Source organism: Peromyscus eremicus, chromosome 22 (genome assembly GCF_949786415.1).
Source record: "Peromyscus eremicus chromosome 22, PerEre_H2_v1, whole genome shotgun sequence".
Taxonomy (NCBI): domain Eukaryota; kingdom Metazoa; phylum Chordata; class Mammalia; order Rodentia; family Cricetidae; genus Peromyscus; species Peromyscus eremicus.
This window is the reverse complement of record NC_081437.1, coordinates 40711101-40729891: the sequence shown is the minus strand read 5'-3', so window position 1 is coordinate 40729891 and position 18791 is coordinate 40711101. Positions and strand designations below refer to the sequence as shown.

The following is an 18791-nucleotide window of genomic DNA, read 5'->3' as shown; positions in this document are numbered from 1 at the left end:
GTGGCTGCAGGGAGGTCGGGAAGTGGCAATGGACTGCTGTCCAATGAGGTCCAGAGTGACCGTGGGGGCTGCTGCCCAGTGGGATCTGAGAATAACTGTGGGGCTGCTGGTCTGAGGGTGATCGTGGGATCTGCTGCCCAGTGGGAACCAGGTGAACTAGGCCTGGTCCCTCTGTGATGGACAAGACTAGACTCAAGGCAGCAGTGATTGGAGTGGGATGGGACTGTATTTTAGTACATTTTATCCAGGTACACCCAGGTGCATGTACCCACACCCACCAAAAGCTACCCACTTAAAGAGCCTCTAGGGTGGTGCCACATGGGGATCCTCACACACCAGCTGCTGCCTTTCCCAGTATTCCATGGAAGTGTCCTAGCTGAACAATGTCTCCTCCAGCCACTCACTAGCTTTCCTTGCCTGAAGCCCCATGACTACACCCAGCTCTCCACTCACAGCTCAGTGACAATGACAGACAGCCCTCCTGGGCTAAAGCTGGACAGGGCAGGCCAATTAAAGTCTGTGACACTAAAAACACTACAGTCTGTTTCCCTCTACCACATGAGGCAGGGAACCTGGGTTCCGGCCTGAATTCTGTCATTTCCTGGCTGTGTTATCTTAAGTGAGTCACTAAGCCCTTCTGGGTTCTTTCTTTAACATTTGAAAATTTACAGAATTGGATTTCTAAATCCATTTAGCTAAAACCAGTGTCCATCCTTAGGCTGTGAACATATATAAGAAATGGCAACATAATTAAATATGTCACACTTTCCCCAATGTTCGTTAGGCCAATGGTGTGACTCCCTACATACGTTAATATCCTTGAGTCTTCCACCCCAGGACATGAACCCCAAAGAGGCTTGGCAGCACAGACAATCACCCTAAATCCCAGACCCCCTAGGCCTGTGATGTGTCTTTCAAAGCAATGAATAAGATGAATATTCTATTGCACCAGGAAGCCACATCCATGAAATGAAGGCCAGGGAGATAATTGACCCAACCAGGTTACTAAATACCACCAGCTGTCTCTTTATCGCCTCATTTATATGTAAATCTAAAACTCAGAAAAACCTAAGTATAGCACTTTTTAACCTTTATTTTTATTTTGTGCGTATGAATATTTTTCCTCCATATCCTTCTGCATACCACATGCATGCAGTGTCTGTGGCGGCCAGGAGAGGGCATCTGATGCCCTGGGCCTGGAGTTACGGATGGTGTGAGCCCTCTTGTGGATGCTGGGAATCAAACCTGGGTTCTCTGCACGAGCAGCCAGTGCTCCTATTGTTGGGCCATCCCTCCAACCTCAAGTTGAGCATTTTGAAAAGAAATTATAGGGGCATAATCAATATGTCAGTTGAGACCAGAGTTCTCAGACACTGAAGAGCATGACTCACAGAGGCAACAATCAAGGGAAGCACGGCAGGGGACTGGCTGTCTTGGTCTCTGTCTCTCCTAATACTGACTCACATGTACAGCCTGCTCCACATACACAGTCCCAGGAAGAGTAACCAGCAGCCAACCCCGGGGGTGCTCACAGAGTCCTGACATCTCCTGGATGGATTTTTCATCAGAAGCACACCCTTCATGCTCCTCTGCACCACAACACACCATCAACCAAGGGCTGCAGCACAATTTCAGGGCAAGGTAACATGAGGTCTATGGAAAGTTCTGGAGTGCTGGCGTCACCCTCTAGCAGGCAAACTGGCCATGGGTTTTTAGCCAGATCTCCCTGACATCCAGACCTACAAGCCCATGGGATCCACTGTGGCAAAAAAAAAAAACACAGAACTGGAGCTCCAGGCACAAGAGCCCCAGATATTATCATTTCTTTAGGGGGAAAAAAAAAAAGAATCTAATTTGATTGCCTACAAATATAACAAATGCCGTACAAAATCTAGGACATCATTGGATTTCTTTGTAAAATAAACAAATGTACTTTTTGTCTTAGAAATAACCATGGGAGCTGGAAAGATAGCTCAGCCATTAAGAGGGCATACTGCTTTTGCAGAGGACCAGGGCACCTGTGGCCTTCTTGGGCTCCTGCACTTGTAGGCACATACCCCCACACAGATGCATACACATATACATAATTAAAACTAAATCTAAAAAACTTAAAAAATTGTTACCAAGGTGTCTAACCTTCCTTAACATAAAGTCATCTGTGACAACTGCTTAATGACAGGGTGACGGGTATTAAAAGATCCTTAGTCCTCAGAAAATGCCCAGTGCATACCACAGTAGAGAGGGGTAAAATTGGGGAAGAACAGACACAGGAAAGAGCCAAGCAGAATCCTACAGCAAAAGCCCTACACTGAAGGCACATGTCCCAGAGGACGGGTGACAGCAGAGTCCACAGCTGCTTCCAAGCCAGGGGAAAAGTAAGGGAAGGGTGTCACATGGCACAGCTGGGAGAGAGGAAGGCTCAGAAACCCTGAGCAGGGCACTCTAAGTTTACATAACCTTTTTATGGTGTATTCAGAGACCACAAACACACATCTCTTTTAAATAAACTTTATTTTATATGTATGGCTGTTTTTCCTAAATGTTTATCTGCATACCGCATGTGTTTCTAGCGCCCAAAGCAGCCAGAAGAGAGCATCAGATTCCCTGGAAGCAGTTACCAATGGTTGTGAACCACCATGTGGGTGCTGGGAACCAAACCCAGGGCCTGTGGAAGAGTAGCCAGTGCTCTAGACCTCTGAGCTATCTCCACATCCCCTCCACCATTAAACAAATTTTCAAAGCCATCTCTCCACATCTCCCCAAACACATACCATTAAAAGCATTTTCAAGGTATTTTTTTCAGCCCCTTATTTTTTAATTATATGTATGTGTCGTGTCTGAGTGCAGGTTTGTGCAAGTGAGCACAGAGCACGAAGAGGCCAGAAGAGGATAATAGATGTCCCTAGGCTAGAGCTATAGGCAGTTGTTCTGACTTAAGTGCTAGAAACTGAACTCAGGTCCTCTGCAAGAGCAATATGTGCTCTTAACCACTGAGCCAATCTCAATGTGTGTTTAGCCCCTCAAACACACATTTCCATGAAAACTTTTGACAGCTTTGCTCTTGATCCTGCCCCATCCCCTCATGAAGATAGAATCTTAATATTCTTCCTATGTAGCCCAGGCTGGCCTTGAACAAATGATCCTCCTGCCTCAGTTTTATAGCCATGACTCACCATGTCCAGTGAGAAGCTGGGAATCTTACATGAGCAGAGAGAATGAACACGAGTCTGTCGCTGTAAATAACGGTTTTGTTACTATCCAACCTAACATTCGTACATTTCCATATTCTGATCACTTCTCACTTTTTCTGAGTACTGCTGTCGTTAATGTGTTTATATACAAAGCTTTCCTAGGTTATGGACACTGAAATTGAGGTTAGATAACAGAAAGGTTCACTTACACAGCTCTATCTAGACATGACTGCCATTTTTAAACTCCTCAGCAGTCCTCAAGAGTAACAGTTTCACCATGCCTATCCCACACAGGTGTTCATTAACAGCTGTTAATGCCATCTCCTGTGTGAAAATACTAACTGGGTGGAGGCCTTCTACAGGACTAACATGGCTTTACTTTTCTTTCCCCAGTGTCAAGGACAATGTACATTTTCATGATATTCATGGTCTCTCTGTGAGGTCCATAAAGCAGGCATGTTTATTTCCATTTTTAGAGGAGGATGAAGTTCAGCAAAGTCAATCTGTTTGTTAAAGGTCAGACAGTTAGTACTAAGCCACAAACTGAATCCAGATCCCCTATGTGTCCACTGCATTGTCCACACCAGACAACGGTTTCTCCTTATTGAGATGGGAGCATGACCTGTTCCAGGCTTAGCTACACACAGTATGAGGAGCAGCTAGAAATGACCAGTGATCATGTTCCCCAGACTGTTTCTTGATCATTTACACAGTAAAAATCTATGTGACCATAAAACCAAACCGAACTACAAAAGCAACTAAGCAGGGCTAAGGGAGATGACACAGTCGTTAAACTGCTTGCTGCTGGTCATGAGGACCTGAGTTTGGACTGCCAGCACCCACATAAAAGTCAGGCACAGTGGCATGAACCTATGATCCTCGCACTAGAGAAGTGGAGACAGATTTCTGGAGCTCATGAATTTGGCCAAATCAGTGAGCTCTAGGTTGAGTGAGCATCCCTATCTCAACATGTCAGGTCCTGCCTGGCATGGTGGCACACACAGAAGCAGAGGCAGACAAGTCTCCTGCAGTCTGAGGCCAGCTTGATCTACACAGTTACAGGCCAGCCAGGCTACAGAGCAAGATGTCTAACTCTGTTACTTACCCAGAGACAGACAGACAGACAGAGAAAAACACACACACACAGAGAAAATACAATTGGAGAAGATACCCAAAGTCAGCCTCTAACCTCCACATTCACATGCATCTATGCACATGCACATGCACACAAACATGTACATACCTCATACACACACAAAAAGAAACACTAAACAGACTATTTAAATTATTGTACTCAATAATTATACAGTTGGATAATAGTCATGGCTTGGAAATATATACTTAAATCTAATGAAAATTTTGTTTGTGTGGCACTAAATTTTTTTAAGTGTTGCTTAAAAAATCAAGAGCAAATGGATATGAAACTAAGAATAAGCTTAGTAATTAACATGTATACATTTGTCAAAAATAGTTACCTGATTATCATATTTAAGAGACTGCGTCCCAACCAAGAAGCGAATGGCATCTGTTTCCGCAGTTTGAGGTGTTAGAGCACGTGCCTGAGGAGGAGGGAAACACATACACATTTATGAAGTTAGGCTTAATAGACACAGAAAAGTCGGCTCATCTCATCTGCTGTGATGAAGGATAAATCAGCAGTGACTAGAGGCGACTGCACACTCCTAACACAATTGCACTCCAAATCTGTACGTGAAATAACTCTAAGTGGGCACTAATCTAAGCAATAAAGATACAAATTATTTACACAGCAATAGTTAAGTTGTGTAATAAAACCACCATGTCAGCAATAAATAGATTGGTTCAACAAATTACACTTCATCAAAACAGCACTACAGAAATGCAATGCAGGTAGTTTAAGCCAACTTCCCTGCAGAGAACTAGAAAAGCTATGCAAAATACAGTCTGCCTCAAGGCCTCAGAGTCTGTGAAGAAGCCCAGGATCTGGTTCCATTACACCTGCAGGTTTAAGTCTGAGGAGAGTTGTGCCAGGGTAGGAGGTGTAGGATGCAAACATGCACAGGGCAGGGCCCACCACAAAGAAGCCGGCACAGCTCTCACCACACAGTAATTCAGAGAGGGGGAGCAGAAATGTAACCAGTGCAGCTGGCACATGCTCTCAAACCTTGGTCTGACAGACTGAGCAGACCACTGCTCCCAGGCTGGGGAAACCTGCCAGCACTAAGTCCTTCACAGGAAGAGAATATTCAAAGTGATTATATAGAAACCTAACCTTTAATCAAAACTGAGTCATTTCACAGGAAGACAAAAAACATATGGGCAAAAACAAAAGAAAATGGAAAAGGGCAGGAAGTTCAAATGGTCATTCCCTAGGAGACAGGTCCTAACATTCTAAGATGTGTTCAACAGGAAAAGTAGAGCTCTGGCATTTGTCACAGACATCTGCCAGGTGGGGAGCCCTGGACTGGATGGCACTTCAGAGCTTAAGCAAGCAGCTAGGCTTTATACCACGTACCCCAGTTAAGCACCTGGGGCTGCAGGTTGTCCCTGGAGAGTGCAACGGGCTTGGGCAAAGTGCCTCTGCAGGTGAAGCCACCTCCAGCTCCAGGATCCAACTAAGCTACCAGCCACCACCAAGCTCAGAAGCTGCCAGCCTTCGTGGGGGTGAAGTCTAGGAAACTGGGGAGAGCATAAACTGTGGTAACTACCTTTAGAGCGTTCACGCTTGAGGAAAAGAGACTGCCCAACTCCGGTGCTTCCAGCTTGTAAACTGGCTCAGCTCTTTCAGTCCAATCACTCCGAGGACCCAGGCCGAGGAGGCCCTGTAACTTACACTTTACTTCCTGCTATAGTAGACACAATAATGGCCCAGTGAAAAGTCTGCGTCCTGATTCCCAGATCTATGACTGTGTCCACACACACAGAGAAGGGACTGTGCAGCTTCCACTAAGTCAAGGACTGGAGAAGGGGAGAATGTCCAGGATGTTAATCCTGCTGGTGCTGGAAACCAGGAACGCTCTTGTGGATGCAGTCACAGACACTTGGAAACAAAGCAGGGTCAGAGACGGAGTTACAGAGAGGAACTTCAATCAATCCTCTAGTTTCATTTGCTCCTACTTACATGTAGCACTGCATGCCCAAGATCCCAGGCACAGGGGTCATGAGTTCAAGGCTAGCCTGGGCTAGATAATGAAACCCTCCCTCAGAAATCAAGGGGGGGGGGGAATCAGCCAATCTGGAGGCCACACAGCTAAGCCACACATTATTAGTTTGCCATAGATAATACCTCTGCTGTGTGGGGTTACAAGTTCCCTGGGCCACTTTTACCAAGAAGTTATTCTTCACTTAGTGTGCGGCATTCCATGAGTGACTAGAGCAGGGCATGGGTTTGGTGTCGGTCTCCTTGGCGGCCTCATCTTTAGGTTAGATCCTATTATGCTCTGCACAGGAACATTGGTCATTGACAAATAGTTTGTCTAGAACTGTAATATAAGGCTTACTTGACCTAGACTTAAGTCTCTCTCCTTCTTCAAAGCTAAAGATGTTTAACCAGCCATGACTGGAAATTCCAGACCATGGAAAGAGGGAAGAGAGGGAGCACCTATTCCTGGAAGACCCCCAACATTCTCAGAAGAGACATGAATGTTCCTCCATTTCTTAGTCACTGCCGTCATCATTCCCACCCATGATCTTTCTGGAAGAGAGATGCTGATTTGTGAACAAAGCTACATCTTCTCCTTTGATGTTCTTTATCCTCAACACTCCTCCCTCAGACGCTGGGTTTTCAGTACGATGAGCCTCCAGGAACACTGACAGTCGCTTAAGAAAGACTTGGGCAACTGCAAGGACTCAGTCAGGCAGCTGTGCTGGCTCTAAAGATGGAGGAAACAGTCATGTGCCCAGGAGTGTGGGTAGCTCTGGATGCAGGAAAAGGCAGGGTTGCAGGAAAAGGCAGGGTTGCAGATGCTCTCAGGGAGCCATCCAAAGTGACAAAGATCTCCCAGTGAGCTGATTTTAGCAGAGTGAGGCCTTTATGGGGCTTCCCTCCTAGGGATTAGTGGAAGCCTCTAAACTTCTGTCTCTGCTGCACACAGCCACTCCCCGACTAGAGCGTCCTTGCTGACTGTCACAGCTGAGCTTCCTGCATTTTTACTATTTATTTATGTACTTTTTTCTTCTTTCTTTTCTTTGAAAATCAGTAAAAGAAAGAGTTTAACAGCTGTCTTGACCATCTAGTCTACACCACTTATACTGTTTTCATGATTAGTACAAATTTTAGATTTCAGAAGACCCAACCACACTACCTCTATGTCCCACCTTTCCCCAGGGACAGCAGCATGAAAGTCAGCTAGCTGATGGTGTGCTTCAATCAAATGGAGGACCTACCCGTCCAGGGTAGTATACACTCTATGACACGTGGAAAAGATGTCCACTCACCATGCAAAGCAGGCTAAGGATACATGATCACTCCTGCCTCCCCTCTGCACACTTGGATGGAGGGTTTGAACATCCTTAAACCAGATTGTGAAACTGATCATCCTTTGTGGATCTAGAAACCTGCACAGACATGTACCAAAAACTGGGGACTATCAGTAACACCTCAGAACCTCTGAATTCTATGTGCCTTAAAGACCCAACTTAGATCACACTGACTTTTGGAAGGAAGAAAACAGTTACCAAGGACCCAGACCCACCCTGGTGGGAAGAAAACAGGTGAGGGGCTCCACCTTTAGATTCGTATGCAAAGACCTTCAAATGCAACTTGGGGTCACAAGATGATACAAGGCCCAGAGTCCCCAAAAATAGGACCAGGGAGAGGATCCAACTGAGAAGGAATGACTATTTCACATTAAAAGTCTTTTTTGAGGGTTGGAGAGATGGCTCAGTGGTTAAGAACACTGACTGCTCTTGCAGAGGACCTGGTTCAATTCCTTGCACCTCCATGGTGGCTCACAAACACCTGTAACTCCAATTCTTCTTCTGACTTCTATGGGCACATGGTATACAGACTATCTGCAGGCAAATACTTATAAACATAAAATAAAATAAATAAATATTTTTTAAAGTCTTTTTTGTATTTCAAGTTAATTGTGAAAGGCTAACATGCATGTGTCTCTTGCTCTACAGGTGCTGTGGAAGTGTCCAAGAGGTTCAAGGCCTGGACTCATCAAGAGAGAGAAGACAAACAGCTAAAAATAGTGAAAGACAAACTAGTGTGGGATTAAGGATCAAAGACACTGGCAAAGACCACAGCAAAAGGTAGACATTTAACAAAATCACCCTCTGGCTCAAGATTAGGTAGAAAACAAGATTAAATGTCTTTGTTTTACAAAAGAAGGAAATCAAAATTAAGTGCCCTGCATTAGCAGCCATCTAAAAAAGAAACGCAATCCAGAATGCAGACATTCCTAGATGAAGATGCTAGGCAGCGACACACATCACCCTGTGCATGCTACTTATGGTGCCTTGGAAAGGTATGGGGAAAGTGACAGAGAACAGTGCTCAGAGAGCAAGCTGCTAGAACTCAGAATGGCATACTGACCTAGAGAATGGCATACTGACCATTGAAAAAGAGGTATCTTTTTCAATCTCATACAATACATGGTTGTGTTTTTGTTGTTTTGTTTTGTTTCTAGAAAAACAGATAAGGGAAATCATTCTCACAAACAAATCTAAAATGTGTCTGTAAAAGTCTCACAAAAGTTTAAACTGAGGCCTTCCCATTTTTAGGAGTAGTTATTTGTTAAACAGAATTACTAAGGTCATTTTATTCTAGCCATTCTGGTATCAGAGCGCTTGCTCTACGTTAATTTCTTCCAGTTAGCTATGAATAGAGTGCAAGGCCTGGACTTTCCATTAACAGAGAGAGGACAAAGCCTTTACAAGACCAGAAGAAAAACTGGTATAGAGTATTAAGTGTCAAAAACACTGGCACAGACCACAGCAGCAAAATCACCTTCCGGTTCAACATTAGGCAGAAAAGAGAATTACATGCCATCACCTAAGGAGGAAGTTAACCCTCCCTGTATAAACAGCCTCCTCAACAAGGCACCAGGAGAACAGACAACTGAAGGAACAGAGAAGGGAAAGAAAGAAGAAAAAATAAAAATACATATATTCAACAGCTACCTGATGAGTTTTTAAACAAGCCATGGCTCAGTGGTAGAGCACTGAACTACCATGCAGGAGGTCTCAAGTTCCATCCTAGCCCCACAAAAACCAACTGACTAACTGAACCCTGAACTCTGTGTATAGAAACACCTCTGCCCTGGGCATGGATGGATGGAATGCACAAGAGCTATAACTTGTCTGTTTCCCACTCTACTGTGATCCAGCGACTCAAAAGGCCTGGCACACAGTAGGCACAATTTGAGTCACCAAATTAAGTGACCTGCACTAGCAGTTTGGTCTGGTCAGAAATATAATCTAACAGGTTCCACTAAGTCAAGGACTGGAGAAGTGGAGAGTGTCTGGCTGTCTCTAGAGTTCTTATAGTGAAACAGGTGGCATCAGTAGCTGCAGTTAGAATGTCAGACACCTTTTATAAGTCCATGTGTTCCGTTGTCCTCATACCGAAAGGCTAATGAGATTTCTAGTCTGCAGTCTCCATGAAGTAAGCCAAACAAATAACAGGAACTGGAAAGGCTGAAGGGTGCAGACAATGGCAGAAAACAGTCACCAGGAAATTAGGAATTTACAGCACTCCCTTGGGAAACTTAGCATCTTACCTGGCTGCTTCCTAAAGTGTGAAATACATGACTAACTACACAGCAGACAGTCAATACATCTAAAAGCAGTGGCCTTCAAAGAGTAATGCTAATAGAAAGGAAAGCAGTGAAGAAAGGCTGTGCTCTAGGCAGAGAACAGGGCCAGGCTAGCCTTCTACAGTTAGCAGACTCCCTGTATAAACAGCCTCCTCAACAAGGCACCAGGAGAACAGACAACTGAAGGAACAGAGAAGGGAAAGAAAGAAGAAAAAATAAAAATACATATATTCAACAGCTACCTGATGAGTTTTTAAACAAGCCATGGCTCAGTGGTAGAGCACTGAACTACCATGCAGGAGGTCTCAAGTTCCATCCTAGCCCCACAAAAACCAACTGACTAACTGAACCCTGAACTCTGTGTATAGAAACACCTCTGCCCTGGGCATGGATGGATGGAATGCACAAGAGCTATAACTTGTCTGTTTCCCACTCTACTGTGATCCAGCGACTCAAAAGGCCTGGCACACAGTAGGCACAATTTGATGTCCTGATCAGTTTTTGGTCAGTTTGTCACAAGCTAGAGTCATCCAGGAAGAGAAACTTCAACTGCCAAAATGTCTCCATCAGATTGGCTTGTAGGCAAATATGTGGAGCATTTTCCTGATTAACTATTGGTGTGGGCAGTGCCACCCTTGGGTAGGTTGTCCTGGGAGATACAGGAAAGGTAACTGACTATGAACCTGAGAGTAAGGCAGTAGGCAGCACTACTCTATGGTCTCTGCTTCAGCACCTACCTCCACATCCCTGCCTTAAGTTCCTGCCCTTTCCTCCCTTCATAATGGACCTGTGAGATGAAATAAACCTTTCCTCCCAAAGTTGCTTTTGGTCATGGTGTTTATCATAGCAATAGAAAAGCAAGCTAAGCTGGGCAGTGGTGGTGCATGCCCTTGGTCCCAGCACTCAGGGGGCAGAGACAGGTGGATCTCTGAGTTCAAGGCCAGCCTGGTCTACAGAAGTAACTGCCAAAGCTAGAGCTACACAGAGAAACTGGGTGGTGGGAAGAGGCAAGCTATGACATTTGTGAACTGAATAATGAATAGATTCCACCAGGAAAATATGTTACCAACACTTATCTCAGAGAGAGAGAGAGAGAGAGAGAGAGAGAGAGAGAGAGAGAGAGAGAGAGAAGATCTGGAGATATAGCTCAGGGGTTAAGAATACTAGCTGCGCCAGGCGGTGGTGGCACACACCTTGAATCCTAGCACTTGGAAGGCAGAGGCAGGTGGATCTCTGTGAGTTCAAGGCCAGCCTGGGCTACAGAGTGACTGCCAGGAAAGGTTCCAAAGCTACACAGAGAAACCCTGTCTCAAAAAAACAAAACAAACAAACAAAAACAATACTAGCAGCTTTTGCAGAGAAGCCAGGTTCAATTCCTAGCACCTACATGGAAGTTCACAACTATCCACAACTCCAGTTCCAAAGTATCTGGACCTCTTCTGGCCTCTGTGAGCACTGGCACACACACAGTGCACAGGCATATATGCAGTCAAAACATGGATACACAGAAAATAAAAATAAATAAATTTTAAAAAAAGAAAGAAAGAAAAGTAAAAAAATAAATAAATAAGAAGTCTGAATTGCTCTTACCAGGAACTACTACACCACGATGATGTATGTGAGAGGGAGAAACCGGGGGCAGGTAGTACCACGCTGCCCTGCCTGTTCCACAGCCTGAAGCATAGGAACTCCCAGGTCAGATGAAGCCACCCTACCAGCTGAACAAAGCTCAACCGCCAAAATCACATGCTGAGAAGAGCAAGAAACTTCTGGAGAACTTTCACTATATAAGCTGGATCTAGCATGGGAAACTCGTCCAAGAATTTAGGGATTACCCAACATCTAGAAAGCTGTTAGCATAACTAACCAAAGATGTGAAGGTAAATAATGTGCTGGAAACACAGCTCAGCAGCTAAGAGCTTGCTGCTCACGGAGAGAATCCAGTACCTGTATCAGGTGGCTCATGACCATCTGTAACTCCGATTCTAAGGAATCTAATGCCCTCTTTCTGACCTCCCTGGACACCAGGCACACATGCGGGGCACATACATGCATGCAGGGGAAACACTCACATGTACACAATTAAAACAAATGAATCTAGGAAGGAAGGAAGGAAGGAAGGGAGGGAGGGAGGGAGGGAGGGAGGGAGGGAGGGAGGGAGGGAGAGAGAGAGAAAGAAAGATAAAAAAACCTCTGAAAACACATCTATGGACGACGCTCTCAAGCAGAAGGCCTCCTCAGGAAGCAGCAGGCTGACTCCAGCACAGGCCCAGTAGCATTCCCTGACTCCTCCCAACAGTGCTAACCACTCAGCTCCTCTGTAGCATGAAATTCCTGTGCAACTGGCTTTGTGATTTAACATGTGTCGCTTCGTGCAGATTTTAAATCAACCTGCCCCCCCATCCCACCCTCACCTCTTCCAGTATTCCTTTACTCATACATCAGGCATTCCTAGACTTAGAGACTGTTAGTGGTACACGGAGCAATCTGAACACAGTTCATTGAACGTGTGTGTGCACTGTCTCAATTACGTCAGGCTTGCCTGCAAACTTTGAGCCTAGAGGCTTACACTAACTGCTGGGGCTATGCACCTCATTTACAAATCATCAGTCCATAGACAAGCCTCCCCTGAGATAAACTGGGAGATGGAAACCCCATCCCACTACTCATTCGAATCAGTAACCCAAACTGCACACATCACGAATAAGATCAAAGTGGGGGTGGGGGGAGGAAGGTAAACAAGTAGAATTCAACAGCTATTGGGAGAGAAGAAAAAAAAAAAAGTTCAGACGAAAAAAAAAAGCAAGTACGTTTCCAACCTGAGTGAGCAGAAGGTTTCTAACACCCACCCAGCACTTTTCCCCCCTGAAGCCCCTCCTCGTCGGTCTTGCTTTGAGCAAGTATCCAACCCACACGTCAGTGCTCAAAAATTGCTCCTCAAGGCGCCAGTAGCGCGAGTATGACTGAGACTCCTGCGGGGCCGAGCGCTCACCCTCTGCGGTCCAAGCCGGCCCTACGCCTCACTCGGCCACACTCCGAGCGGGCCCCTTCTCCCCAAACCCTGCCCGCGAACCCAGAATCCTGGGAATCAGTGTGAGCACGCTCGCAGGTGCGGGTCGGGCACCGGCGGCACCGGCCCTCGGCCTCCTCCATGCCCACCTGGAACTCTAGGCCGTAGATCACCGGCGCGTCGTCCTCCATGACGCGATGCTGGCCCCGCCGCTCACGCCTCAGCGCCCGAGTCCAGCCTCACACCAGCGACCGGCCAGAACCCATTCATTCCCCGGCGGAGAAGGCGAGACTACGCGCCCCAGGCCGGCTCCCTGACGGCTCACTTCCTGTTTTCCTCGTGGCGTCATCAATGCGCTCCTCCCCGACGGCCAATGGCGGCCGTGCTTTTCTCCTGCGCATGCTCATTTGGACTCTCATGCGGGCTGGCAGCCGCGGGAGCTCCTGGGTTGGAGGGCGGGGCCAGGAGCAAAGGCTGCGGGAATGGGCGGCCACCAGGGCGGCGCTCTAGCGCTCCTGAGCTGCTCCCCGGCGCTTCCATGCCCTGCGCCCTCAAGACAGCAGGTAAATGGACTTTATAGTCGGCAATACTCAACTCCTACACCGTGGTCCTGGGCACCAGCCAGGACCTTTGCTCCAGTCTCAGGAGCAGGGTCGTAAACGTCCATTATTAGCGCCTTAATAATCTCAGGGAATTTTGGATAATAAATTTGATTTGATCCAAGACTTCCGTCTTTTAGAGTCTGTCTTTTCTGATATTGTTATTAAAAATATATTTGAATAAAATGAAAAAAGATGAGACGCTGCAAGCTTGAGCCAAGACAGCAGTGGTGTAGGTGAGCAGTAAGGAGCAGCCGTGTGCGACCAATCCTGCACAGAGACGCAGCCAGGCCCGTGATCTATATTGCCCAGAGCTCCTAGAGACGGAAGGCTCTTATGTCCTGGCATGGAAAATGCTGGAAGAGAAAAATGCATCACAGGGAATTCACTGGCCTGGTTCTAAAGAGTTCTGGATGTACACACGTTTCCTCTGTGTTTGTGACTTTTCCCAGTACCTCGGACTGACCTTCATGGCAGCAGCTTATGCGATGCTACCCTTAGTAGTCATCCTTTGCCCACCCCTGTGTCTAACATTGTGACTTTATGGTGAAATCTCTGGCCACTAGCTCCCACTAATCCCAAAGCTACAAATGTCATCAGACAGCACCTGGGGCCTTTGCTGTAACCCACCTACCTAACGCTTCCAACGTGTGCTCGAGAGGTGTATAGATTCACTTTCTGTTCTTACTGTAAACGTGCATCAAATTGTTACCATGTCGGGCAGCAGAATTTAATTCAGGTGACCTGACTCTGTGTCCTCAAGCTATGGTCACTCACCGTTGGCACCAGAATAAATCCTTATCCCCTTTGAGATGAGAGCTGTATTTTGGCCCTGTCGCGGCCTTTTCTGAGATTACATTAGAAACCAAGAAAGCAGAGTCCCTGATTTGAGAACCACACTCAACCAGCCAACTCCAGCAAGCGGGGCTGACTCTTGACCCTCCCTACACCTCCCATCTCTGTGGATGTTAGCACACACTGCCACAGACACAGGGTGGGGAAAGTGGAGACCCAGCGAGCACAAACACAAAGCCCTGGGAAAAAGCATCCTTGGTTGGTGTCAGCCCCAAGGACAGATGATTTCAATCACCGGGCCCCACCCTTCTCGTCCTCCAAACAGTGAGCCTTTAGGTTCCGCCCACCGCTCGTGAACCGGAAATGTGCTGGCTTCCGGCTTCTAGTGGGAGCTCCCGAACTGAGCATATGCGGAAGTCGGGCTTTGCGAGCCGGCCCGCGCAGGCGCATAAGCCCGTGGGAACTTGGATCTTGAGTCGGCTTCAGGTCTTCAGTCATCTCTTCGGACCCTTTTCAGCCGTGGGTGATCCGCCCCCCGGGGGCGGGTGGCAGGTGAGCAGTGGGCCGCAGTCCGGAGGGGTCGCCGGGGCCCTCGACCTTCCCACGGAGGGCGGCGTCCGCGCGCGTCGTCACCGCTCGCCCCCACGCCGGCCTGGCACCTGCCCATCTGTGGCGGCCCCAGCAGGGGTTGTTGCCTTTTGGCTTTAGCCAACTCTGTGTCCCCTGTGGTTTCTGGTTTTGGACAAAGTACACGCCCTCCAGGCCTCAGTGTTTCATGTACAAAGTGAGGACCAGGTTCACTGCATGCATAGTAGGTGCCCGTGTTTACATAGCAATGCTCATGGTACGTTTTTGTTTTACCCCCAACTTTTGCTCCTGCCGTCCTCGGTGTCTCATCTCCCCACAATTAGACAACGCTGTAAGCCAGACGCGCGGTGCCTTAACAGACCGGCTTAACCTGAGCACGGAAGAGTGAGTAGTGTTGGCTGGGCAAAGTGATTCAGGAAGACTGCTACGTTTGAGGTCAGCCTGGGCTAAATAGGGGGACCCCCATCTCAAGAAGAAAAGAAGGAAGGAGAGAACGGAGTGTTGGTGATGCGCCTGTATCAGCATTTGGGAAGTGGAGGCAGGAGGATCAGGAGTTCGAGGTCGTCTTCTGTTACATAACATTTAAGGCCAGCGTAGGTTCCCTAAGTCCTTGATTTATAAAAACAAATTCTCACACATAATAAAAAGCTAAGTAAAGCCAGGCATGGTAACACATGCCTTTAATCCTAGGACTTGGAGGGCAGAGGCAGGCAGATCTCGGTGAGCTCGAGGCCACCCTGGTCTACAAATTGAGTTCCCAGCACAGGTAGGGCTATTACACAGAGACCGCCTGTCTCCAAAAACAAACCAAAACAAAAAAAGCTAAGTCAAAACAAACATAAATGTCAGCCAGCCAGTATGTAGTAAAATTGGGACATATGTACACTGTTACAGGGAATGGAAAGGAGTTCTGCTGAAGTGGAAAAACTACAGTTCCTTGTTAAAATAAAAAGGTGATTACTGTCAGTCAGTGATGGCATATGTTTTTAATCCCAGCACTCAGGAGGCAGAGGTTAACAGACCTCTGAGTTCAAGGCCAGCGAGGTCTACAGGGCGAGTTCCAGGACAGCCAGGGCTACGCAGAGAAACCCTGTCTTGGAAAAAAAAACAAAAACAAACACACACACACACACACACACACACAAGTAAAAACCGTGATTACCATATGATCTAGCACTTCCCTCCCTGGGCACTGGAATAGGATGTACCAAAGAACTGAAATTAGAATCTCAAAAGATGCGTTCGCACATCCTGTTCACAGCAGCAGTGTGCACCATCACTAGAGGCTAGAAGAAACCCAAGGGTGTGGTAATGAGTAAAGGGATAAACCAGCTGCCACATGCCTGCCGTGCAGTGTTATCCTCCTGTCAGAGGGAAGGAACACCATGCATGGTGCAGCATGGATGTTCAGTACAATGTGGAGAATGAGCTGTGATAGCCATGCTTCCAGTTTGGATGAGTGAGCATATAGGGGAGCAAAGCCCATGCATGCTGCAGCGTGGATGTTCTGTACAGTGTGGAGAATGAGCTACAATAGCCATGCTTGCAGTTTGGATGAGTGAGCATTTAGCAAGCAAAGAGAGCAAATAACACCCAGCAGACAAAAGCAACAAGTGTCATCAAAAGCAACAAAGCCTCATCCAGTCAGAGCTTACAGCATCCAGCGGGGAAGACCGAAGTAGTCTGACTGAGAGAGTGAGCAGAGGACATCATCCTGCAGAGTCTGCTGGGGAAGTCTGGATTGAGGGTCCTGGGCAGAGCAGAGCAGTCTCTCCATGGATGAGTGCCCCCCCATCTGTTGCCAATGGTTACCTTCTAGCTGTGCTCAAGAGCATGTTTTTACTGTCACCGTGTGTTGCTATTCTCAGCCTGTACCTAGACAAGGGCCCTTGGAGGACACTATGAGGCAGACATAGTTGGGCCTGAGATGGGAGAGGGGGAGTATCCCAGCTCCACAGATAACGACATACATTACAGTGGATGAGTGCTTTATGAGCTACTTAAATGAGGTCCCTAGAAATCTAAAAAAGACGGGAGTAGGGTGGTAGTTGTCCTGGTGTGAATGGGGTGGGGTAGATTTAATGGGTGTAGAATTTTTGTTTTGCAAGATGATCAAAATTCTAGAGGTTGGTTGGACAACAGCGAGAATGCACTAAACATTGCTGAACTGCACGCTTAAAAACGGAGAGCAATAAAATTGTGTGTACTTTATCACAATTAAAAATAAGTAAATAAACTAGAAAAAGAAATTTCTAATTTTGAACCATTTGGATACAGAACTTTTAAAACCTTTGTTCCACTGAGCAACAAGATAAAAGTAGCACAGCCCATCGTCTCAGAACCCTAGAGGTGGTGAGTTCAAGTCCACCCAGGTTATTATGTGAGATCCTTTCTCAGGAAAAAAAAAAAAAAAAAAGACAGTGATGTGATTTGTGACTGTCTCTATCTTTAGGCAACATGGAAGAAGCTAAAGATGGTGAACAGAGCCCAGGTGAGGTATCTCCTCCAGCCCAGGCGGGGCCTAAAAATATCCCTGAGCCAGTGTCTGGGGAGGAGGGTCAGCTGTATCACGAGGAGACCATCGACCTTGGTGGAGATGAGTTTGGATCCGAAGAGAGGGAGCCGTCCTCCGAAGACTCCCGCAGTTTCGCAGATAAGCTCAATGAGCACATGATGGAGAGCGTGCTTATCTCCGACTCTCCCAACAACAGCGAGGGTGACGTGGGTGACCTCCTCGGCTGTCTGCAGGACGTGGCAGAGCCCCCGGGAGGTGCCACTGATTGCGGGCTGCCCGCTGCCGCAGACAGAGAAGTGACGGACACCCTGAGTAATGGCAGTGAGACCGATGGAGACGATACGCCCAGAGACGTTTCAGACATGACACCTGATAGCAGAGCATCTCTGAAAGAAGATTCAACGCAGGAAGATGTGACGGGCATGCCCACCCTGGATAATGCGGGCGCGGGGGACGTGGGGCCCAGGGATGGCCAAGCCCACCCAGAAGAACGGACCTCAGAAGTGTCGTCCAGTCAGTCCTCCTCCAAAGACGAGCCTGTCCCTGTCTGCACCATCTTCAGCCAGGCCACCGCGACTCCCTCTCAGCCCCACCTGTTTCTGCAGGATGGCTTTGAGTCCCAGATGGTGAAATCTCCGAGTTTCAGTAGCACCAGTGAGACATCAGCCAAGACCCCTCCTCCGATGGTCCAGCCCAGTCCCAGCCTGAGTACATTTTTTGGAGATACAGTGAGCTCCAATTCCTTGGCCTCTGACTTCTTTGACTCCTTCACGACTTCTCCTTTCATTTCAGTCAGTAACCCCAATGCAGGTTCCCCAGTTCCAGAGAAGCTGTCTTCACTCGCCGGCCCTGTGGGAGAAAAGTCGCCAGGTTCCACCAGCCCATCATACTCTACAAGGATGGAGAGATCAGAATTGGGTGTCTCCCCAGCACCTCTGGATGTCCCTGAGTCTCCAAAGCCATTCTCACAGATCCAGGCTGTGTTTGCCGGGAATGATGACCCCTTCGCCACGGCCCTGAGCATGAGCGAGATGGACCGGAGGAATGATGCGTGGCTTCCCAGCCAGGAGACCAGAGAGGTCCTGATGAAGGTAGCCACCCAGCAATATGGCACTGTGTTCATAGACAAGGAGAACCTCACCATGCCTGGCCTCAAGTTTGACAACATTCAGGTAGGGTGTGGAATGTTTCTGTGTCCATATCTCACCCCATTTCACCTCTTTCTAGAAATGTGTGCAACAGAGACTTGGCAGCAGCTATAACTCTAGCCTCCCGAGCAGAATGTAAACAAATTTTGGAAGAAATTAATAAAGAAAGAATGCATTCTAGGGCTGGAGAGATGGCTCAGTG

At 47.3% G+C, this 18791-nt stretch overlaps 2 protein-coding genes across 3 annotated transcripts in view; one reads left to right on the top strand and one right to left on the bottom strand.

The window, feature by feature from the left end:
* Nucleotides 1–13303, bottom strand: part of Eipr1 (EARP complex and GARP complex interacting protein 1) — a 107746-nt gene extending 94443 nt beyond the window's left edge. Inside the window, exons 1-2 of the mRNA XM_059248557.1 lie at nucleotides 13094–13303; nucleotides 4667–4750 (exon numbers count right to left, since the gene is read on the bottom strand). Of these exons, the coding sequence (XP_059104540.1) occupies nucleotides 4667–4750; nucleotides 13094–13135 (126 nt within the window). The 5' untranslated portion in view covers nucleotides 13136–13303. The remainder of the gene's footprint in view (nucleotides 1–4666; nucleotides 4751–13093) is intronic.
* Nucleotides 13304–14731: 1428 nt separating this feature from the next.
* Nucleotides 14732–18791, top strand: part of Trappc12 (trafficking protein particle complex subunit 12) — a 66845-nt gene continuing 62785 nt past the window's right edge. For both annotated transcript variants that reach the window (XM_059248249.1, XM_059248248.1), the window contains exons 1-2: nucleotides 14732–14890; nucleotides 17379–18613. In XM_059248249.1, coding sequence (XP_059104232.1) covers nucleotides 17384–18613 — 1230 coding nt within the window. In that variant the 5' untranslated portion in view covers nucleotides 14732–14890; nucleotides 17379–17383. The remainder of the gene's footprint in view (nucleotides 14891–17378; nucleotides 18614–18791) is intronic.